This window comes from Podarcis muralis, chromosome 4, assembly GCF_964188315.1.
Source record: "Podarcis muralis chromosome 4, rPodMur119.hap1.1, whole genome shotgun sequence".
In the NCBI taxonomy this organism is placed as follows: domain Eukaryota; kingdom Metazoa; phylum Chordata; class Lepidosauria; order Squamata; family Lacertidae; genus Podarcis; species Podarcis muralis.
In genome coordinates this window covers 28,552,553-28,577,053 of record NC_135658.1, presented here as the reverse complement: position 1 = coordinate 28,577,053, position 24,501 = coordinate 28,552,553, and the positions used below count along the sequence as shown (strand labels likewise).

Sequence of the window (24,501 nt, the reverse complement as noted above, 5' to 3'; positions counted from 1 at the left end):
CGAAACAATAGTATGCAATGTGAAATTTAAGAAAAACGAAATGAAAATAAGATCCATGGCCATTGTGATACAATCCATTTCTTATGTTAAAAGATGGTTACCTTTAGATATGCTTTATGATAACAGTGCTAAATACTTATGCCATAATCTATATATGCAATGTGTCATTGCCCCTGTAACTGCAACACGTCTGTACTTACAGAACAGGGAGGTAGACACATGCCTTGCTATATTGGGCTGCTTTGTTGGTTTTTACAAATAGGACTCTCCTCTTAGAAAATACATTTGTGTTTCGTTGCACAATTTGGTCTGCTAAATTTGACCTCTATATGTTTGTTTACACAATTATTCCGGAATAACACGCCCCCCCCCCCCCCCGGAAGTCCCACCCCTGTTTAAGCATTCAGGAGTGGATTAATAGTGGTCCAACTGTGAGGGCTGAACTGATATAAAAATATTGCCATGCCCAATGTGCAAATTAAACAAATGTGGCTCTAATTTAAGACACATCAATGTATACAAAAATTTAGCCAAATTGTTCTGAAATGTGATGCGATACTTTTGAAGTCTTACCTCTGTAGACCTGCCTTTTGCCTGTTCGCTGGCTTTTCCGGGAGTGTGCATTACCAGTTTCCATTGCGTAAGCAACTGTAACAGTAATTTTAAGGACGTGTCCAGGAGGCTATGATGCATATCGTTAACTTCACGCAACAGGAAGTTTGTGAAGCCGAAAAGCACATCCTCTCTCCAATCAACAAAATCAACTAGCAGGCCCTGAAGTGAATTTTGAGCGATGTGCCGAAGTTCATCATCCATGTGGATAGAAAGCCTATGTAAAAATAAAGCAACTTTCGTGTCAGAAATTACCCAAGTACCAATTTGTGATCAGCACACACCCAGGCTAGCCAATCATTAATCTGAGGTAAAAAAATTAATAAACCTATTCTCAGTCATCGTCTACAGCACCACTTGTAAGAATAGTGCAACTTTAGAATTTATTTTATGAATTATGATACTAAGGCTGCAATTCTATACCCATTTCCCTCCAGTCAATTCATTGGGATGCACCTCAGCAAGGAGGGAGTTCCCCATGAGAGGAACTATCACTGAAAAGCAGTGGCACAGTTCTTCACAATCAAGGCAAATGTGGCCCACCAGACAACTACTGTGGCCCAGGGCTGGCCTACCTATGAAGTGGGGTGAAACAGCCTATGAAGTGGGGTGAAAAAATCCCCAAAGATGCCCCACCACCGGCGGAGAAGTGGTGCTGGCATTGGTGTTGATTTCTGGTGAGATCTTGTGAGATTTCCAAAGACATCTTGTGAGATCCCACCAGCAATCGGCAATACTTCCAGCAGAGGCGGGTGCTGCTGGCAGAGGCAAGTGGCTCAGTGGCAAGAGCAGCAGAGCGGCAGGGTGGAGTGCACTTCCTGTTTCACCTCAAGAGGTGAAATGGGATGCACCACCCCTGCTGTGGCCTGACAGGTGCTTGACTCCTCTTTGACTGTTCTGTGTGTTCAGTCAGGCAGCAAATACAAGGGGTTTATCCAAGCCCTAATGGGTAGGCATGTATGACTAGCAAGCTACACTTGGCTTGGTGAGCTACAAGTCTAGAGTTTTAGGACTGAAGGAGAAACAAGCAACAAAAATGGTAGTTCTCTTAACATCATAACTGCATTTCTTCACACAATGACAGAGTTGAAAGGCTACACCCAACTAAGTTCAGAGGTTTCATTTCTTGCTATCCTCACCACTCTTTCCTTCTTTGCCCTCTATTATTTCCCTCCTTCAAATTTTAATTTACATTTTAAGCACTATATAAATCAATATGGCCAAGGGCCCAAATAACCGTGAAACTAGTTATGTAAGCTCAAGGGGGCTTTAGACTTGCTTTTTCGTCTACGTCAATGCCCCCATGACAAATGGCAAACCGGTTCTGAAATGGAGGAGAGTGCGATGGTATGGCTTTAAAGAAAAACAAGTCAATAATTATGCCGGGCTACTTGCAAGACCCCTGTCAGGCTAAGTAGCTCTTTGAATCCCAGCCTAAACAAGCAATCTATATGTAGCATTATGCAGGCATGTATCAGCACAGATGAACAAGGACTGATTGGACAACACAGCAATCAATTCCATTCTCTCCACACAAACAATAACCTGAAAAGACTGATTCATGCTGCTTTATGGAAAGCTGATAATTCACCACACCTATAATAGTTCTATCCAACTACCTCCGTCACAAACCGGACAGCCTTTACACCTTAGTTCCAATTATCAGTCTTTTAACATTTCATGTAATTTACCTTGAAAGCAAATCAATCAGCTCCAGTTTAGACATTCCGTCAGGAAGGAGTCGTGGAATAGCAGCAACACATGTCCTGAAAAGGTCGATTTTTGGTTTTCTTTCACCTCTGAATATAAGAAAAAGAATTTATGCATTACTAGTCAATGCCTAAACATGAGTCAATGCCTAAATCCATCGCATCCTGGTCACTGTCTCTTCGAACTCCTGCCGTCGGGACGGAGATACAGGACGATGAAGACAAGAACGAGCCGTCTTAAGAACAGCTTCTTCTCCAGAGCGATCTCGGCCCTGAATGGGAAGCCTGGACTTTGAAAGTCATCTAATCTTCCTTGCTGTTTTATACTGTATTGTTTTAATTAGTGTTTTTATAGTTGATTTGATTTTGTGTGGAGTGCCCTACCTGGGTGGATGGAGCAGCCAAGTAATTTCGTTGTCCCCGAGAGGGGGCAATGACAATAAAGATATTATTATTATTATTATTATTATTATTAAAAAACAACAACAACAGGTGGTATTTAATTAAATACCTGCACTAGAGAAACAGGATTTCCCCCTTCTGCTGCTTGCTTGTACACTGTCCCCCAATTTGCTCTGAAGGATTGTGGGAAAACCCAGAATAGATCTGGGGGGGGGGGAGGTGCAGGGGGAGAACAGTCTGCTAACCAAACGTTCATTTTAGTGGGGAGTGCTTAACACTTCCCTTCTTGTCATCTCCCCATTGAAAATCCCCTCCCATAAATCCCATGCTTTTCCATCTACAAAAGAAATATAACTGAGTCCCCCCCTTTTTTGAGGATGGTGATGTTGAGCAGAAAAAAGACATGACATGAAAATGCCTGCCCTGCCCATGTCTCCCTCAATTCCTCCAGAAAAACTTGCAGCCAGCCAGTTGAGAGACTGTTACATGGCCTGTGTTGTATCATCTAGTTCTTGCCCAGAAATGGACATGCATTCATTCTATTCATTAGCAAACTCTTTTTTATAAGATCTGGTTTTTTCAGGGTGGGATGGGGAGAAAACCCACAGAACAGCTATGCGCTAATCAAGTTGTACAAATTCACTTAAAGTAATCCATAACCAAACACGCACGTGATCATATCTTCAGGTTCTTTGTTCAACATCTGTATGTTAGTGAGCATCATACACCGCCCAACTTCTTTATCAAGATGTCTCAGTATGTTGTCTACAGCTTTTCTTACTTGAGAATAATATATTGACATGCCTGGAAAAGTATACAGTGAGTTGATATCAGTTCACTGAATAAAAACTTAATATAAAATCTAGCATTTTATATTTTTACATATATTAACATAAAATCCAGTACTGTAGAAATATTCATTTCAATAATGTGTAGTACACTTGTAAGGTTCAACGGCATATATGCAGCACGAAGTGTTTCATTGATACCCTGAATATGAGTGATCTCTAGCCCTCACAACTTCACATAATATGGAATGTTCAGAAGAGAGTTACTAGGAAAATATTCAGATTTTAATGCTTAAGTATCTCATAGTTTCCAACCATAACACAAAACAGGTAGCATGACCAATCACAATAGGTGACCGGAGTTGTAGTCTGTAAACGACCCAAGATTCTTTTTGAAGATGGGCAATTTAACAACCAAGTAAATAAATAAATAGTCCGCAACACTGGAGGCCATCATGTTGACTACCCCTGCACAAAGCCACAGCAAATACATTATAAATTCAGTTAAAAGCACTTCCTGGTTGCCACTGACAACTAGAAATTATTTGCAGGTGACCAGATGGTGACTCAGGTCTCCCTGACTTGCAGTACAATCTCCTGTATGAATCCAGGCCTCAGACATACCCAGTTCATTTCATTATGCTGCGAACTTTGCAAGACTGCTGTGCAAGTTCATAAACTGTTAAGAAACATGGCCTGATACTTGCCTATCATCTTTGCTTCCTCCTCTGTGAGGGTTTTGCTCAAGTATGTTTTCTTCACTCGTAACGTGTTCCCAGAAGGAAGCACTGCGCCAGTAACAGGCATCGGAGGCTCTCCATCTTTTTGTTGCAAGCTATCCGCAATAACCAAGAAGGCTCTCAGACCAATATTCATTCTCTGCAAATTCGGTGGGAAGCAAAGAAAGAACCAGTATTAACATAACCTTTTAAAGACAACAACATCAAACTGCAATATTGCAAATAATTTTGTTCATCCAACAAATGGGGGTAGGGAGAACCTCCAGCCCATGGGTCGGACTTGACCTGCCAGGGGTTCAAATTTGCCTTGTGAGGCTGTTTCCCTGCTTGTCTGACGCCTGATGTCCTCTACTGCTCATCAGCTGATGGGCAGCAGAAATGAAGCCAGTTGCACCAGCTGAGATAGCAAGTTCATCAGAGGGAAAAATCAGGCTTTGGGCTCTACCACACACCAGCTGATTGGCTTTTAAAGATGAAGCCTCAGATATTTTAAAGCCCTGCACATGGCTCTTTGCACACCGGGTGACTGACAGGTGAGCTGCCCAATCAACCTGTCAAATTTGGGTTGCAAGGCTAGGAGCTGCCCTGCAGTGAGGAAAGGGTTTCTCAATCTGACCCAATATGTGCTAGATGGACAGAGCTGTCTGAGGGACTTTAATTTCAGGACCACTGGTCAACGTTGAACTGATTTAACTAGCACCTGACTTGCAGAGTCTATATTGAAAATAGCTGGAGATCAGTGTGGAGCGATCAGCAGTTTACATGGGGTTCCATGTTGCATAAGCAGACTGGGGTTCCAATAAGAATTTAAAGACTGACAGAAGCACATTCATGTGGAAAACGGTCCTGTGAACAAGTGGGGTGATGAAGGACTGTATCACAGCCCTTTTCAAGCCAGAACATGACTTCACTCAGGCAGCTTAGGAGAGCAATGAACTCTGGGAGGCAGGGAACTGTGCCTGCCTCCCAGAGTCCTTTGCTCTCCTGTCTCCTTCACATGACAAGGGTCATAAGTCAACCCATTTGGGTCCTCAGTAGCCGTATCAAATTTATGTTTTCCACTATACTCAAACCAAAAGCAGTATCTGTTACAGAATGTAGGGTACACTCGTACAGCTTTCCAAGAATGGTGCAGCTAGCCATTAAGTCTAGTTCTTGCTCTCTCCCCCTTTTTGTCTTTGTATTCTGTGTTGCTGCCATCTTGTATGTGATCCCCCCCCCCCGCGTGTGGAACAGCTGGAGGACAGATGTTTTAAGGGAAACTGTGAAAATGGAAATCAAGAACTGAAGAGATAAGCTGAGGGATGACAAGTTGGGAATGAGTAAAATATAAAGGCAACAGATGACTGACACTTTTCTCTCTCTCTCGTTCTCTCTGTCACACACACACACACACACACACACACACACTCTGCATTATAAACTATAAAAGCATAATGATATCATACCTCTGGGTTGAGACTAAATGCTTTTGCTGGTTTTCCAACACAAAGAAAATCATAAATTATTTCTTTCATTGCAAAATCCAAACGCTCCTACAGTGAAAAGTTAGAAAAAAGAAAGAAAATTATTGCATGCCAACCATGAGCCTGGTAAAATTATAGGAACGGAACATCAACCATGTACAACCACAGCTCATTTTTGCAAGTCTTCCTCTATTGTGGTAGATTGTTCCCTTAATGAATAACCACTACTTATCAGTGTTGCAGACGTCATTTGTTTTCTTTCACAGAACCCACTTCCAAGTGTGGTTTCCATTCCCACTGAAGCCTTTTTACTTATCCATAGAAATAAGTGACTCCTATTGAGTGCCTGGAAAATTAATAACTTATGATGGAGAAGCAGAGTAGGTTTTGTACCCTTTGCACCAGGCTTATTCCCATTTTGCTAAACAGTTTAGCACGAGAATGGGGAACCTGTGGCCCTCCAGATGTGGACTACAACTCACGTCAGCCCTAGCCAATGGTCACGGATGATGGAAGTCGCAGTCCAACAATTTCTAGAGGGCCACATGTTCTCTGCCCTTGGGATTAGTGTGACGTCTGAATGATGCAAATGTAAAACGTCAAGATAAAAATGACCCACTGCTTAAAACTTGAAAGTGTTTTCATACCTGTGCAATAAACTGTATAATTTTCACAAATATATTTAGAGGCATGTCTCGTGGTACAACGCCACGGGAACCTTTCGGGAAAAGAGTTGTGATGATTGTTATAAGCCGGCTGTGAAACAAAAGGAGAATGTTAGCACAAGTTCATTCCTAGCAAGGCATCCCTGTGTCATCTTGTTTAAATATTTGGAAGCAGCGTGAAGAAATCTTGATGAAGGACAGAGACTTTTTCTCCTTTTTTTCCAGATTAAAAGCCACAGAGGCATTCTGCCTATAGCACATACTAAAGGTTACAGAAATGACCCCTCTCTAGGTCAAGAAAACATATGTATGTTTTCCTGATTGTAAGTATATAAGGTGGGTCTGAGAAACCTCAGACCTGGGGGCCAAATCTAGCTTTCCAGGCCTCGACATCCCCAGGCCTCCCCAGGCTGCATCTTCTCTCTGCAGTCCACACCACTCACCAGCCCTGCTCTGAATACTCACCAAGTGCTTTTGCTTTCCTTGAACTGTGATAATGCCTCTTGCTTGCATGGGTGGAGGATGGGTTTATGGGTGTGGCTGGAATGTGGACTAGTGTACAAAGAGGAGTGCCACAGCCATTGCCCCGCCCACTTTTACTGCTGGCTCCGCCCACTTTTGCCTATGGCCACACCCAATCCTTGGCATGTGGCTCTGAAAGGCTCTCCATGAGAGAATAAGAACTTAAGAAGAGCTTGCTGGAGGAGAATATTGGCCAGGGATGTGCGGTCAATGGACTAGGGGGACTAGGCTAGTCCCCTAAATATTCCTGGTAAATGAAGAGTATTAAATTCTGGTGCTTTGTTCTCAAAACCAGGGAAGCTTCTGCCTGGCTTAGGGAGGGAGGTACGATGGTCCAAGGGGGTCCAAGAGCCCTTCTCCCACCTTCCCATCTAGTCCAGCATCCTAGTCCCATGGCTGCCAGCGAGAAACCTACAAGCTGGACCCAAGCACGAGATAACACTCTCCTCCTATGGATTCCAACAACTGGTACCCACAAACTGCCTGCAATCATGGCTATTAACCTTTGATAGCTTTTATCTTCCATATAAGCCATGGTTAGGCAAACTAAGGCCCGGGGGCCAGATCCGGCCCCATTGCCTTCTAAATCCGGCCCGCGGACGGTCCGGGAATCAGTGTGTTTTTACATGAGTAGAATGTGTGCTTTTATTTAAAATGCATCTCTGGGTTTTTTGTGGGGCATAGGAATTCGTTCATTTCCCCCCCAAAAAATATAGTCTGGCCCCCCACAAGGTCTGAGGGACAGTGGACCTGCCCCCTGCTGAAAAAGTTTGCTGACCCCTGATATAAGCTATAGAAGGTTCTCCACCTCCCCATAAAGGGCAATTTTTTTTAGGGTCAGAAGTGCATTGTGTACTTATCAAATCACTCTATACACATGTGCTCAAACCTGGATTGCAGAATACAACATAGGAATTCATGTTTATCAATTCTGCCCCATTCACATTTTGTTGCTAATCAATTGTGCTCAACTTTGGAGCAGGTTGGTGTTTCAGAACTTGCATTCATCTCAGACACCTTTTGTACGTGGATAAAGAAAAAGGTAAAGGACCCCTGACAGTTAAGTCCAGTCGTGAAGAACTCTGGGGTTGCGGTGCTCAACTCGCTTTACTGGCCGAGGGAGCCGGCGTTTGTCCACAGACAGTTTTTCCGGGTCATGTGGCCAGCATGACTAAACCGCTTCTGACGAAACTAGAGCAGTGCATGGAAAAGCCGTTTACCTTCCCGCAGGAGCAGTGCCTATTGATCTACTTGCACTTTGACGTGCTTTCGAACTGCTAGGTTGGCAGGAGCTGGGACTGAACAACGGGAGCTCACCCCATCACGGGGATTCGAACCGCCAACCTTCCGATTGGCAAGCCCAAGGCTCAGTGGTTTAGACCACAGCGCCACCAGCGTCCCTTTTGTATGTGGATACAAAGCACAAATTCAACTTTAAATAAAAGACAAAGGTCTGAGAAAGGAGAGAAATCTGAAAAAGAGATATTCAGATGATGCTGTCCTCTTCCTTTCTATGTGCTAGGGTGTGATCCATGTTTACAGACAGGAAATGATGTGAACATGGATATAGCTTGAGAATTATAAATACAAGACTCCTTCAATGCAGGGGAGGGGGCAAGGAAGGTCTTTTGGTTAAACCTGTTTGACCATTAAGTGATAAACATTCCAACAGTAACAAAACCTGGAAACACATTTTTACCTTTGAGTAGTTGTATTGCTTTCACATTTAATTCTAATCATGTAAACCCACAGTAGTCTGTAGAGAGATTCCAGTGCAACACGAGCCATTTTGGGATCTTTGTTCTAAAAGCAACAAAAACATATAGCAGTTTTCACACACTTAATTTCCCATCTCTTCAAGTCTTCACTTTATTTACTAAATAAACAATGAATGATTGCAAATGAGCTGGCTAGAGTATTTCACCACTGGATTCTTATAGGAATTTAAAAATATGATTAGAAAAACTGAATTTTAAGTGTTTCTCTAATAGACATTAGACACTGTGGCTAGAAGCCATGGATAGATTCGTCTTCCATGAATTCCACTGTGATGCAACTGTAGGTATAGACACGACAGACTGCAACTGCCACCCAAACTCTATTGGTTTAGTTTTAATAATAATATTAATAATAATATTTTATTTATACCCTGCCCATTTGGCTGGGTTTCCCCAGCCACTCTGGGCAGCTCCCAACAGGATACTGAAAACACGAAAAAACATCATATATTAAAAACTTCCCTAAACAAAGTTGCCTTCAGATATCTTCTAAATGTCAGGTAGTTGTTTATTTCCTTGATATCTGATGGGAAGGCATTCCACAGAACAGGCACCACCACCGAGAAGGCCCTCTGCCTGGTTCCCTGTAACCTCACTTCTCACAGTGAGGGAACCTCCACAAGTCCCTCAGAGCTGGACCTCAGTGTCTGGGCTGAACAATGGGGGTGGAGTCGCTCCTTCAGGTATATAGGTTGCAGTGGTGCAAGGAAGAGCGGTTTGTCAGGGGGTGCCGAATTGCAGCAATAGCATCCAGGCATCTGGGTCACTGCTGCTTACAGTGGAGGACAGGAGGACAGGTGAGGCAGCAGCAAGGTCGGGCCTGCAGGCCTGCAGTGATGGAGCCATTTTAACATACTTACACAACCCTGACCTTGCCACCTCTCTTCCCCATCACCCACCTGCCATATGACAGCAACTCCACTGCTAGGGGGCTATTGCTCTGGCTCTGCCCCATCAGGTGAACCACTCCTGGGGGCAAGTGCATCGTATGCCCCTGCAGATGATATTGAATCCTAGTCAATAGGGACAGAACCACCTGACTCTGCCCTGCTTCCCAGAGATCCTTATCCTTTCCATCATACTTCACTTACAGCCAACACTAGCAGGAAAAAAATTGGTCAGATTAAGACATGGCGTATAGGACCCTCCAAAGCTGTTAAAAGAGTATGTGGAAGATTCATTATACTATACACAGTGAACTAATAAATTACAAAAGAGGAAAGATATACATATTCACTAACTTTGAGATTGGACAGGCAGTTGTTGAGGAAAATATGCCATCTGTTTAAAAAGAACTGCTTCTGAGTGACACAAAGCAGGCAGGTTACCAGAGGATACAAAGCCTAAATAGGAGACAAAGAGGATACAGAATTATTTGAATGACAAAAAAGGAGGAAACTACTTTAGCACCTGATCTGCAGTAAATACCAGAGGCCAATCTCTCTTCAGTGCTGCATTAGATGCGCCAGCCAACATAAACACTTTGCTCAATATCATAGTTAAATAGAACGCTTCTCTGAAGCTGTTATGAATTTTGATGACAACTCTGTATAGATGTAGAATTACTTTCTCATTAGAACAATAATACATATCTGTCTTGCACTACCCAGAGAATCCAGACTGCTGGCCAACGTTCTGTAGCAGCATAGCACTGGTTTGTGTAATATTCCTGTGAAAAATTATAATGTGAAGAATAAATGTATATATTTGACGTGTTCAAGAATACCTTGTCATGGAGGACTCAGTATTCCCCTACAAAGGAGCAACAGTACAGACAAACACAGTCCTTGGCTTCAATGGACCAATTAACAAACAAATTCAGCTACTATGGGCACACCTCAATTATCCAAAGTGCACATTTGGACAGCTTTCCTTTTTCCAGATTTTGTGCTAATTCAGAAGGTCCTGCCCATGTTCTGTTAACCAGATTATTCTTTTAGTTAGGCTTGCAGTGGAAGAAATGGAATGATGCATTTTAGTGCTGTTCGGTTATCTCTCAAGTGTCTGCTAGAAGTACAATCCTATGCAAAAATAAGTTCTGTTGAGTTCTGTAGGTCTTGCTCCTAGGTAAATACAACTTCAATGTATAAAAATGTACCTAAATCCTCATGGCTACTATTTTGTGTTGTTCTGATCACCTATTGTGAATATTCCTACTTTGCTTGCATCTTTTACTTCAGTCCTCACAAAAATCCCCCAAAAAGATTGAAGCCTCCGAATGTTTTCAAAACATTTTTCATTTTATTTATGTTTCTATGCCCATTCTACTTCCTTCAACCTGAAATTTTACTAATCAGAGTTGCAATCTGGGAAAAGTTATGTTGTACCGGTATTTTTCTTATTCAAATTATCATTATCTTTGGCTGACCTTGCACTCAACAGAGTTGAACTAGGCCAAGATACCCACTTTTTAGGGAGGTGATTACACTTCTGTCCCTGAAATCAATGGGACTAAAAATTAATTACTTCTTGTTGGATCAAACCCAATATTATTAATTGCTTCTGGAAGGATTATGCATTGTGTTACAAAACTAGACCCTTAACTTTCTCACAGTTACAAGCTTCATTGTATTATGTTAGCCACTACTTGGCTGAATGAAGAGATAATGATCACATTAACTAAAGCAAAGCTGTCATGGAGATCTGTGTAAGCACTACTGCCCAACTCTCTCCTACTCCTCTTTTACTTAAGATAGGTAATGTTTTGTAAAGGTCCAAGGCTTCAGAATGTTTTAGCAGAGTCTGAATTACTCTGATCCACTTGGAGAGGCAAAATGCTTAAGGCACCCTGTGTCAAACTGATTCACATCTTCATTTAATTCAGCCCTACTACAGCTCCCCAAAAATAAATGCCTGTGCCACAGTTCATCTCAAAAGAAGAAGTAGAATTCTACTTAGCAGAACACAGAGGGGAAAGGGCACTGCTGCTTGCCATAAATTGGTCCGATTGCAGGGTGGGGAGAAAACCGCCTGAGAAATGCCTTATTAATGTGTATTGACAAGCAACACACATTCCTTTCGTTTTCGCATTCCTCATGATAATCTTTAGAACAGAGAGTAGCAGATGATGGAAGTGAAATTATGAACATGTTTAAAAGCTACAAAGCAGCAATATGACTAGATCTGACAGAGACATGCAGAGCCAGATCACGCAGAGGCTAAAACAGATGTAGGGTTTCTTGTTTAAATATATAAAGTCTCACAGTAAAGCAGTAAATTGTTGTGTACAGAGTCAGACACAGGGAGATAATTTTGGAATCATTTCCGAGAGTCTTGTGAGAGAAACTTGCCTAAAGAGATTTCTGACAAAGGATTTTAGCTTCAGCATTACTAACCAGCGAGTGCTTCTTTCGCGAAGAGAGTTCAAGCGTTGTGTCATACAGACTTTCAACGAAGTTCCTCAGACAGGGGACATTGACTTCATTTTTAACAGCCTGGAAAGAGACCAGAGTCAGCATAAAGTTCCATCTCAAGATGGCTTTTTCTAATCCATCTTGAAAAGTCATGTAAACAAGAGTAACTTACAGCAGCTACTGGGACGAGAATTTCAACAAACAGCCCCGCTAATGCATGTTTGATATCTTTGTCTTTAACTTCAAGGAAATAATGTGCACATTCCTGGAACAAAAGAAGGAAAAGTTGCACAGGGTACTTGCATTATACTTGACAAAATATTTGTCTTTGTTTTACCTAACAATATTACTTAATAAACTAAATAGTCCCCACTATTCAATGCGGCATGCACCAAGGTAAAAATGCCTAATTTCAGCCTAATAATAAGAATTATCTGTCAAATACACAAATATGAAAGACTGATGAGCAAACCTTTCTGTGTTAGCAACAATTATACAACGGAAATTTCCCCAGTCATCTTGATGCGGCAAAAATTTCCTGTATTCCACCTTTCTTTACAATGGAATCCATTTGAGAGTAAAAGCCACATTCCAATGAAATCAGTTACTAGAATCCCACTGACTGTAAAGTTTCCTGATTGCCTCATCTAAAAATGTACAGTGATAAGGAGCCACATTACCTGCATAAACTGAAGAGAGGCTTCAAAATCCTCCACTGGATACATCTTGATGCGAAAAAATTTCATTCCCATTATCAGACTGATAATGCTTTGTACAATATAAGGGCTCTGCTCTTTATGTCGCAGCTCTTTTAATTCTGCCATGAATTTCTTCTTCACAGCTGGAAATCTTTAGGCAACAACAACAACAACAAAAGCTACAATGACGCTTCTTTCAAAGCAGAAGTTTGAGAGCAAAATGGAAAATGAAAACTTGCCATTACAGAACGTTTTTCTCCTAGAAATACTATTGATATTTGTGAGTGATAGGACTGAAAGGGTCTAGTAAGAGATGAAACCGCCAACCCCCTCCCCCCAATGTCTGGCCTTGAATCAAATAGGAGACAACCTGAACAAAGGGATGCCAGACTTTCGAGAGACAACCTACAATAGCAGGAAACCTCAGGACCAGGGGCCAAATGTGGCTTACTAGGCCTCCCTTATTGTCCCTCAAAAGTCTCCACAGGCCATATCCCTCATTTTTTTCTGTTTTGAACCCCAAATGTTTTTCCACTGGCTGGAATGTTTCATTGAACTCTGATAATAGAGATGGAGGATAGAAAGGGGTGTGTGTAGTAACTAGCCTATAATACATAGACAGAATCTGTATTCATTGCTGCATCCATTTGCCTCAGGGCTTGCCTACCACTATCAGAAAATCCTCAGAAGGGTTACCCAGAAGGGAGTGTGTGGCCCTTGGGCTGAAAAACATTCCCAACTCCTCCTCTCGCACATAAATATTTTTAAGTGGAAAAAGCAAAACAAAAACAGGAGAGAGGCAGAAAGCAACAATAAGAATGAAGGGCAATGTACTTCAGGGTCTCAAATTATCCGTGAAAGATCAGTATTATCTCAAATGATAACATGGACTTATCTAATCAAAGACAATCAGATGGAAAGAAAATACTGTCACAAAAAAAGTGTCTTCAAATTCCCTCCCGTAAATATGAATAAGGTTGTTTGCAGGGGGAAAGAAAAACAACACTGTATATAATACACCGAGCTAAATGAAATAATCACATTTTTATTTTATTTTGGGCAGGCGGATCTTCACCTCTGCGAATTACCCTGATTACAAAAAGTCTTTCCATTCCTATAGGCGTTCCATGTTTGGCATTAATGGGCTGAAGAAAATGAGGTTTCTGCAAGCCTGTGCCAAATTGGCTTAGGACTGCTTGACTAGATGTTGAAGCCACCTTCTGTGATTCTACAGGTCTCCATGCCAAGCCACAACTTGATAAACAAAGTGCTCATGAGTAGAATGATTTATTCCTTTAATTTCTCTACCGGGGGGAAACAAATACACCTCTAACCGAATACCTTCATGGGTTGTTTTTTTAAAAAAAGAAAAACCTGCAAAATATTTCAGGCTTTGACTAGATCTCTTATTAAAGGCACTTACTTTGCTTGTGCTAGCACCCCTATTACTTCAGCATACAGATCTGCAACAATGTGCATATTTCCAGTGTTAGGACCAAGGTACCTACCAAAGAACAAGTCAGAAGTTTAAGAATATGCATTTTCTTTTTATATAACTAGATTGATAATGATATAGATAGATATAGATAAAGATATAGATATATATAATATAGTACAGTACAGTAAAGCTAAGGTTTGACTGATCAAATATCACAAGGTACTCTTATCACACAACGATGCTCGCAAATTTTTATGTACAGGGTACACTCTTCACCATATTCCCACAAAGAACATCTAATTCTGCTAAGATTTCACAAATCTTGTGAGGATATCCTATAATTCTCCTCTGTAGTGCTTTCTCCAGAGGAAGGCAGGCAGACCGGAAATGGGGGACAGGGTGGCATGCCTACAATAAAGACTTAAATAGATTTTAACATTAATTCTTTAACTGCACAAGACCTCTAGGAGTAGTAATTCTGCAACTAATATCCAATACTCTCATCTAAGTATGACTCCCAAGATTATCTGGGAGAAACCATTGACAGTTAACCTGGAATAAAACATGTTTAAGTTTGCTGAGTAGATCGTTCTGAAAAGAGATCTTTGCTCCACTAATTTACTGGCACTCACATTTCAGAAGCGCTGCTATGCGTTCTTATCTCATGCTTCTATCTGACCCTAGCTTTGGCTTCTTTCACAGTAAGCAAGCGATACTACAGTGTGTTAAGCATTAAACTGACAGAACTATTCATGCAAATGTGGCCAAATATTTGAATGAACCTTACCCTTCTTTGTATTTAAAGTGCTTGAAAGCCAAATTGATAACATCGTGTACTAAACCATCTATTACCGGATGAAGCTGAATCTGAAAAAGAAACAACTGACTTGTCAAAAGACTCAGCAGGAGAGATGACAAAGCCAATGGTATCCACTATTAACAAGAAAACACAAAACAAAACGTAAACAAAAGTCCCTGCCTTTTGAATTTATATAATGCCCTTCCTCCCTGAAGGGTCCCTAGGTGTGGGTAACAACATAAAACCAGATAAAACTATATATAAGAATTATTAATATTTACTGGTGTAATATAATCTGCAAGGTGAGATGTTGTTGTTGCTGGCATCTGTCTCAGGAGACAATGGAAGAGTGTGCCACAGACAAGACAGCACAATTCTTGTCACTATATCATTACTAATCTTTGCAGATTGCATTTAGGAACCACAAGTGCTAAGGAGATTGCTCCCTCGCTTCTCTATTCTGCCTCATGTGTGGTTTGCACTACTGGAAACTAAACACAACCCCTATCCAATGTATGACAGCAAGATTCTCGCTTGTTTGCTTAAGTCTGCAATCTCAAACTGTTAGCAAATTTTTCTGAAACTACCAATGCATTTCGAATTGAGCTGTCTGTTCCATTTCCAAGCAATTATAGAAAGATGTTTCTTCAAATGATTAGACATTTTTATTTAGAAAGTGTGGAGCGGAAACTGTTACTGAGCTGGTGGGGAAGAGATGGGGAAGTTGGCGTTGCACCACAAAAAGCTACCTTCCGCTTGAGAAGGAAAGTACCAGTAGTTAAGGTGGAACATAGGAAGCTGCCTTACACAGAGCCAGACCACTGGTCCAATGGTAGCTCAATACTGTCTGCACTGACTGGCAGCAGCCCTCCATTTGCAGATGCCAGACACTGAAACTGGGACCTTCTGGGACCCACTGAGCTAATGTCCTTCCCCTTAGCTGAGGTCCGACAAGCCCCCTTTCTTATTAAACTTCCAGTACCTACTGAAGAACTTTTTCATTCCACAGCAGACATTTTAATTGATGTTTGAGCTTATGGTTCTAACGGATCTTAATTTTTTGTGCTGTGACTTTGTAAACTACTTAAGAGACCGTTCCAATTAAGCGGTATATAAATTGTTCAAATAAATAAGTAATCAATCAATCAATCAATCAATCAATCAGGAATATGGGGCCAAAGCACACCCTGGACACCTAGTTCACTCCTTGGTGCACACATGACAGGTCTTTACCTCATATAAAACTTCAGAAGTTTTAACTGTAGTCATAGAATCACAGAATTGCAGAGTTGGAAATGACCCCAAGGGTCATCTAGTCTAACCCGCTGCAATGCAGGACTCTTTTGCTGAACATGGAGCTTGAACCCATGGCCATGAGATTAAGTGTATCATGTTCTACCATCTTAGCTACCCAGCTATTGTTTCAGTATTGCCCTGTTTACCACCCTGGGCTCCTTTTGAGAGAGGGTGGGATATAAAATTAATAAAAATAATAAAAAAAGCTATTTACTTGCTGATAGATCTATCTATCTAGCTATCTATCCATCCATCCATCCACAAACCCGTTATAAAAGTGTGATTCCCTCCTCCCTATAGCCCAAGGCTCCTTTTGTACGGTACTATTTATTACATTACATTGTATTTTATTATATTTTGAATTTATATCCTGCCCTTCCTCCTGAAAGGGCCCAGGGTGACACGCTCCCATACAATTTAAAAACAAAAAGCAGTTAAAACATTCTAAAAACAATTTAAATTTTAAAAAGTCTAAAAGCAGCGTCAATTCAAAACATCATTTCATCCCGCAGTCTCAGGGTTGCCAGGAACAACATTTTGCAGCCACCAAATGTCTTGGTAAACAGGACCTTTTACTATTTAACCACCAGTTAGTTCTGCTTGACAAAATCAATCCTTGTAGAAGTAAATCCTTTTGTTTCCCAAGCCAGGCTTAAACTGGGTGCAACATTTCATTAAATATTTTTAAATGACTTACCTGCTTCAAAACCTCTATTAATACTAAAGAAAAAATGAAATCAATAGCAAGATCTCTTCTTTCCATTAAATAGTCTCGTTGCTGTTCATCACTATAAAAACCAGACAAAAATGATTAAAAGCATTATATAGTCAGCTAGCTAAAATTAAGCAAACACTTTTCACCTCAGACTTTGGAAAAACAAAGCATAAAAATAAGGAAAAGGGGGGGGGGGGGAAGGCCGCAGCATGTTGTAAGTGTGGGGTAACAAGATCAAGAACATGTCTGATGTAATAATCTAGTTTGAATGTTAAACATCCCCCTCTGTCTCTCATTTTCTATTTCTTTCTAAAAATTCCCTCAAAATTGGGTGGTATTCAAATAACTTTTTGTGCTAGCATAAGGAGATTCCCTCCTCTCCTCTCCCCCTACACCCCCTACACCATGCTCAAATCTTTTCCAGAGTGTTGGAGGAACCGCCAGAACAGATTTAAGGAGATGGGGGACAGGGGATGAGACATTCCATTGCACAAGAAAGAAAACACAATTGCACTGACAGAATGTCCACCTCTACTCTACGCTGAATGCATTGCTTTTTTTTAACACGTCAGATGTAAAACCAAAAAAACCAAAACAGAAAAGCAAACACCTTTGACATACAAGGTACCAGCCCAAGACATTTTGCCGCCTGAGGCTGAGCCCAAAGGGTCCTTGCTCCCAGTAGGGGCAATGGTTCTAAAAGCTTTGCTGCACTTATTCAGACACTAGGTTCTTGCCATCATATATCTCCTCTGCAATAGTGCCTTTACCAAACTTCATGCAGGGCCCCGCTGACATGTAAAGTGTGGACCTCTCTAACTTCCATAGCATCAGCAAAAGCTGTTTTTTGGACTGGTGCCTTAATGGACTGGGTAATGGCCAATAAACTGAATTCGGGGAAATGGAGGCTTTGTTGGTGGGTGGGTGGTTCCCATGTCTAGATTTTGGCCAGCTGCCTGTTGTGGACACTCCCTCTAAAGACGCTGGTACGTAGCTCCTGAATACATCTTTGTCATTAGAGGTCCAAGTGTCCTCTATGGCTAGGAGTGCCTTTTACTATCTCTGTCTGGTATGCCAGCTACAGCCATATCTGGATCAGCTTTACTTGGTCACCGCAGTCCACGCATTGTGACCTCAAACTGGATTACTGCAATGCGCTCCACGTGGGGCTGCCCATGAAACTGGTCTGGAAACAGTGGCTAGACTGTTGATGCAGGAAGATGGTCACTGGCATGTGATACCTCTCTGTTAAACATCTGCACTGGCTGCCCACATGCTACTGGGCCAAGTGCAAAGCTCATGTGTTGAGCTTTGGTCCCAGGATACTTTAAGGACCATCTGAGCTCTTACATCTCAGTTCAGTCGCTGAGATCATCTGGAAGAGAACTGTTAGTTGTCCCGTTTTACAGAGGCCTGACTGGCCTAACTAGAAGCCAGGCATTTAGTGCTGCCGGCCCCATGCTGCGCAAAACTGAAAGTCACTTTTGACTTTCAGGCATCTCTTCAACACATTTTTGTGCCTTTGTAGCCGTTTAGTTTTCAATCCGCGAGTCATCTGAATAAATTATCTGTATTTTTATGTATTAGTATTTACCTTAAATTATGTTTTATGTCTTATAGTACACACCACCTTGATATATTTTATGACATGGCAGTATAAAATTAATTTTATAAGCAAGCAAGCAAACAAACAGGCACCAAGAAGACTAGGCTGCCAGTGTTAGAAAGTGCTCAGGAGTCTACCTTTTGGATTTAGTGCTTGTTCTTGGTCTGTATTCATGAGATTCATCTTCTATGCCATTTTGTCTTTTATACCAGTCAAACAAAGTGCGCAGAATGGAAGGTAGACAATACTCTGAAAGCGAGCTCATTGAGCTTATTACCTGTACCACAAAGGAACAAAAAAGCAAAATGTGTTTAGTACTTCCTCCTAAAACCTTTAGACAGTAGTTCAATTTGTTTTTAATTCAGGCACACAGGCATTCTCTGGTGTTTTCCTTGAAAGTGGCAAAGGGCTGAGAGAAAGGGCTACTGTGATGTCTTCTAGCAACAGCACACACTTATTATTATAATTATCATCATCATCATTGCCATCATCAGTGATTAAAGCTGGTGGGGTCTGAGTGAAGGAGACACTTGTTTGCTGTTCGTTTAATCTCAGGCCCCACCAGGTTTAACTGAGCTCAATTAAAGCTTGCAGCTTCCTTAAGTCAGCGGATACATTGGAGATCTTGAGGGCTTCACCTGGTTCCTGTGACGGCTCTGAGCCCCCCACTGCCCACATCATGAGGATGTGGCAAGAATGGTTACCTTGGTCCCCCCCCCCCTGAAAAGCCCAAGGGGCTGAAGAAGTGATGGTCTCTCCCACTTTCAAATCTATGTGCTTCTAAAGCATGCATAGGCAAACTCCAGCCCTCCAGAAGTTTGGGACTACAATTCCCATCATCCCTGCCCACTGGGTCCTGATAGCCAGGGATGATGGGAATTGTAGTCCCAAACATTTGGGGGTCCGGAGTTTGCCTATGCCTGTTCTAAAGATTCCAACCAACAGCTGAACTGAAAGCAAAGTGACTGAGATGGTAGGGGGGGAGGGGGGAGGATAAAAACTGAGCAGCCAGGAGGAGAAAGTGGGAAAGTCAGGGAAGGAAGAGAAATGGATTGCCAGAGAAAGATGGGTCACATATGCAAGTGCATGCATAAATTTCCCATGGGTTTTCACCCAATCATGATCAAATCACAGATCACATTTGTCTCTATTGACTGAACCATGAAAATAGTGGATCAGGTGCTTTCCAGTGCTGCCATGGCACAAAAGCATGGAACCAAGCCATGGATCCAAGTATGTATATATGTGCATATATCAGATCATAGGTCACCTATGTCTCCACAGAACTGCGGCAGTATTGTGGTCATACTGTTGTAAAAATCATAAGGATTCATGAGGATTGGGCTTTTGGTATTTCTGTAGCTAGAACTAGGTTTGGTGTTCTATGTCTCTCTCATTTTTAAAGTTGCAATTCAGTTCTGTCATCTATGGCTTAAATCAAGATTATGGTTCATTAGTTTACCAGTGTGGGACACGGGTGGCACTGTGGGTAAAAGCCTCAGCGCCTAGGACTTGCCGATCATCAGGTCGGCCGTTCGAATCCCCGCGGCCGGGTGCGCTCCCGTTGCTCGGTCCCAGCGCCTGCCAACCTAGCAGTTCGAAAGCACCCCCAGGTGCAAGTAGATAAATAGGGACCGCTTACTAGCAGGAAGGTAAACGGCGTTTCCGTGTGCTGCGCTGGCTCGCCAGATGCAGCTTGTCACGCTGGCCACGTGACCCGGAAGTGTCTTCGGACAGCGCTGGCCCCCGGCCTCTTAAGAGAGATGGGCGTGCAACCCCAGAGTTGGACACAACTGGCCCATACAGGCAGGGGTACCTAGTTTACCAGTGTTAAGATGTATGTTATCACCAACGTGGCTTTGTTCATTGGTCACTGTGACTATCATGTTTTTAAACAATTGTTATTCTCTGTTCATTTCCTCAACTCCTATCATTTACATTCCCCTCTCCTGTCATGTGTATGCAATCAGCAATTTATGCAATCACCAATTTAGAATTACACATCATGCACCAGATGAAGTAGACTGCGGTCCATGAAAGCATAGTAATAATAATAGTTATTCATATTTAAGTTGCTGCAAAATCCCTTGTTGTTCTTTCAAAAGCAGACTGTGATGCCACAGCACAAACTGCCTTTCAAAATCTTCTCACACTTTCAAAAACAGTTTGCTAAGTAATGTGGTGGGGGTCTTAGAGACAGGCAAGTCTAGAAGTTGTCCCTAGACACATAGATTTTATATTTTATAAAAAATAAAAAACCAAATGCATAGCGGAGTGAATACAAAAACAACCAAACCTCTAAAAATAAAACACAAAACAGGCTTTCTTATGTATACATCAAAGGCTAGGAAAAAAAAACATCTTTGGAAACCAGATTCTATCAAGCAGAGTATCTGATTCTAATTTCATCATCTCAGTAAATAATTCCAAAGAGGCATTTGGAATTAATTTTGCACTGGATCAATGGCACTGTGACCCCAAATACCTCATCTGGTTTTACCAGCTTCCAGATACCACTATGCAAATGGGTTGGTGGTCATTTCATGTATATATCTTCTTCCACAGTTCTTTGCTACCTGAGTGTGATGTGGGATGCTAGGTGCATGTTTGTTCTGAAGTCATGGCGGCAATGTAACTAGGAAGTGTGTTCCTAGCCTTGCCAACTAATGATGAGGCACCGGAAGGTATTCTACCTGTAATATGCTGCTATGGGTTCACCAGTTCTTGACTTTGTGCAGTGCCCTTCATCCAGGCAGCTTACATACCTTTCCATATGTATAGCTGACTAGTAAGAGCCCAGCACATGCGGCTCCAACCTACTGAATCCAAAATTACTGAACAGTGTGCCAAAAGTAATGCAAACTAAACACACAGATGCTGTATGTCCTCTGCTATACAGTATTTGCACAGGGTGTCTTTAGCTTTTTTAAATCCTTCTGTCGTTCGTTGGTCTTATAAGGCAGGAAGGAAGGGTGGAATTTGCAGAGACTGGCTCTCGGAATACAGGAAGGGAGGAAAGTCTAGTCAGCAAGCTGGTTACTCAACTCCTCCATTTATTGGAATCAAAGCCAGTGGTGAGATGAATTCTAGCTCTGTGCTGCTGTTAAAGGGGAGTGTGCAGATGTACAAATGTGTCCTTGTTGGACAAAAATGATCATGTTCTTCCATCCTAAGTGAACTGCATAGTGTACAGCCTGAAGATACCAGGTCTACACAAACACTGAGCTGTTTAAACACTCTGTTCATAGGGCATTAAAAGTAGTCTATATAAATGCATTCTTTATATGAATTTTGGCAGAATATGCAAAAAAATAAATCAATGACAGCATGCCGGTAGCCTCCCTCCCTTAATACACACAATATTAAAAACTGAGTAATTAAATACTCAAAGTACAAATTAAATTTCATAATCAATAAATCCTTCTGCATATGCCTAAAGAGCAAAAATTAGACATGACGTTAACAACAATATTCAATGTGAAATTAGACTTTTGTTTCTTCAAAAGTTCTTGCCTTGCCTAGAAAACTTGAACTCCGTACAGCACACTTTTTTAATAAAAAAAACTATGGTTTTCTAGATTGTCAAATACATTTTAGGTTCAGTTCTAGATCTGCTTTCCTTTCTGGCTTGACACTATTTTACACTGAAACCTGCATCCATACATTGCTTTAATGATAGCTAGCTGTCTAAATGCCATTGTGCCTTTGAGGTGAATGGAAGTGAACTAAATATAAACCACCCCATAAGATAGGAAATAGAAGGAGGGGAGTCAAGGGAATTTAATAAATGTCAGTTCGACTCAGGCACTAAACTGCTATCTGTGCACCTGAAAAAATCCCCCCGAAAATGTAAAGCGGTTTTGCGATTTTCTTTTTTAAGGGAGATACACAGCCATTGTCACTGCTGCCATCCTGTTATACTGGAATGACATTTCTGTTATGAAGATTATAAAGGCTGCTGACATGAAAGTTGAATTTTATTCAGCTCAGGAATAGGCTTCAGAGAGAAAATTAAATCTACACATTTAAACCTAACGATGCCTGTTTGCAGAGCTCACGTTTTAATGTCCTGCTAAGCTCAATCAAATTCTTAGCACAGGGCTACTACACGTTTTGCAGGGTCACAGCAGGGACCAGATTCCATGAGGGTGGAGTTCCAGAATAACAGGGAGAGGCTTTGCCAAAAGTGCACTCTCTCTGAAAGAACCCTGCAGAAGGATAGGCTAATCTGTCAAGTCCAGCTTCTCCGCTTCTCATTTTGCCAACATTAAGTTCTAGTCTCCATATCCATTTTCTTAACAGTCCTAATGAAAACGTACCAGCATTTCAGTGTCAATTTCTCTTAATATAAACATCTCGATATACACATTTTCGCAGAGCGACACCCCCCCCGAACATAATGCTTTTGTATGCTGTTTTTATGCTTTTATGCGCCCTTTAGCCAGTATGCATACATCTTGATATTCATGACTCGGTTGGAGAACTTCATTGCACAATTCTGAGAAGTTTGCATTGTGCAGGACGGGCATATTTCAGTTAATGTATTGCTTTTGAATGTGTTGAGTTAGGTAGGTTCGCCTTTAAATGCAGCAACCCTCTATCATCACCACCACCATAATTCCTACAACACAAGTGTGAAGATGGGAAGAAAAACTCACAAAGGGGCCACAGACCACCTTAGCTGTGAGTTCCACAGGACCTGAGGCTCAGGATATCTAGAGACTACTGGGTTGGGCTACTGTTTAGGAGTTTCAATTGGATCTTGGAGATGCTTAATTTCTGTATCTTCATTGATATACCTCACTATGGATTGTACAGGGATTGTTTAACTTTATTGTGCATATTGAGATGTTATCATTTATTCCTTATGACTACTTACATTTCGTTATATTTTTGTAATTATGTAAAAGTACTGATGTTGTAAGTGACCCTTAGCATGGCTTAACTATGGAAAGATGGTAAGTCTCAAGACACATCTATCTCCTTAAAGGGAAGGACAGGAGCGCCAACTCATTGAGAAGAGACCTAGAACAAGGGTGTGGAAGGATGCAGCCTTTCAGATGCTGGTGGACTGCAACTCCTAGGATACTAATTGGGGGCTACAAAGTGCTGTCTAGAAATAACTTACTTGATCAAACTGGGGGTCTTCTCCACGCTGCAGAGATTTGCTCAGTGGCTTTTCCTACAATAAAGCAAAATGCATCTATCATTTTAGGAGCAGCATTATGACATTTTCTTACGCTTTAGTAATTTGATCACATTTAAAATTCAGGCAATTGAAAAGCCCATACTTACTATGCTTGTACAGTAGTGTGAGAAGCAATTTTAAACAATTATTACAGTTTTAATTTATTTACAGCACAAGTATTTTAGGTACTGCAATATTTTGGCAGGAAAAAAAAGATTTGCAGTGAGAATTGGTTTCTTCTTTTTTGACAAAAAACATTTCCTTTATTTTCAAAAGAGAAAATGTGGAGTGTATCATTTAGATTATATTTTTCCTCATTAAGGGAAAACACCATCAAAAGAAGCCATGTTGTTCATAGGTAAGCATTTACAGTGGTACCTCAGGTTAAGTACTTAATTCGTTCCGGAGTTCTGTACTTAACCTGAAACTGTTCTTAACCTGAAGACCACTTTAGCTAATGGGGGCCTCCTGCTGCTGCCGCGCCGCCGGAGCACGATTTCTGTTCTCATCCTGAAGCAAAGTTCTTAACCTGAAGCACTATTTCTGGGTTAGCGGAGTCTGTAACCTGAAGCGTATGTAACCTGAAGCGTATGTAACCCAAGGTACCACTGTATAAGTTCATCATAAAAACTAAAATATATGCCCCATAATATTAGAAAACGAAAGCAAAAGTTTTCAGCTTTTCAGTGTATCTCCAAGGCCAAAAAGGTGTGTTCAATTCTATCA

The 24,501-nt window shown here is 41.4% G+C and overlaps 1 protein-coding gene across 9 annotated transcripts in view; it reads right to left on the bottom strand.

The window, feature by feature from the left end:
• Positions 1-24,501, bottom strand: part of FRY (FRY microtubule binding protein) — a 191,827-nt gene that overhangs the window by 82,604 nt on the left and 84,722 nt on the right. For all 9 annotated transcript variants that reach the window (XM_077927129.1, XM_077927130.1, XM_077927125.1 and 6 more), the window contains 16 exons: positions 23,716-23,769; positions 18,725-18,864; positions 16,964-17,054; positions 14,959-15,038; positions 14,157-14,237; positions 12,716-12,884; positions 12,208-12,300; positions 12,018-12,116; positions 9,924-10,025; positions 8,604-8,707; positions 6,365-6,473; positions 5,700-5,786; positions 4,219-4,390; positions 3,395-3,527; positions 2,304-2,411; positions 574-829 (listed from right to left, as the gene is read on the bottom strand). In XM_077927129.1, coding sequence (XP_077783255.1) covers positions 574-829; positions 2,304-2,411; positions 3,395-3,527; positions 4,219-4,390; positions 5,700-5,786; positions 6,365-6,473; positions 8,604-8,707; positions 9,924-10,025; positions 12,018-12,116; positions 12,208-12,300; positions 12,716-12,884; positions 14,157-14,237; positions 14,959-15,038; positions 16,964-17,054; positions 18,725-18,864; positions 23,716-23,769 — 1,878 coding nt within the window. The remainder of the gene's footprint in view (positions 1-573; positions 830-2,303; positions 2,412-3,394; positions 3,528-4,218; positions 4,391-5,699; positions 5,787-6,364; positions 6,474-8,603; positions 8,708-9,923; positions 10,026-12,017; positions 12,117-12,207; positions 12,301-12,715; positions 12,885-14,156; positions 14,238-14,958; positions 15,039-16,963; positions 17,055-18,724; positions 18,865-23,715; positions 23,770-24,501) is intronic.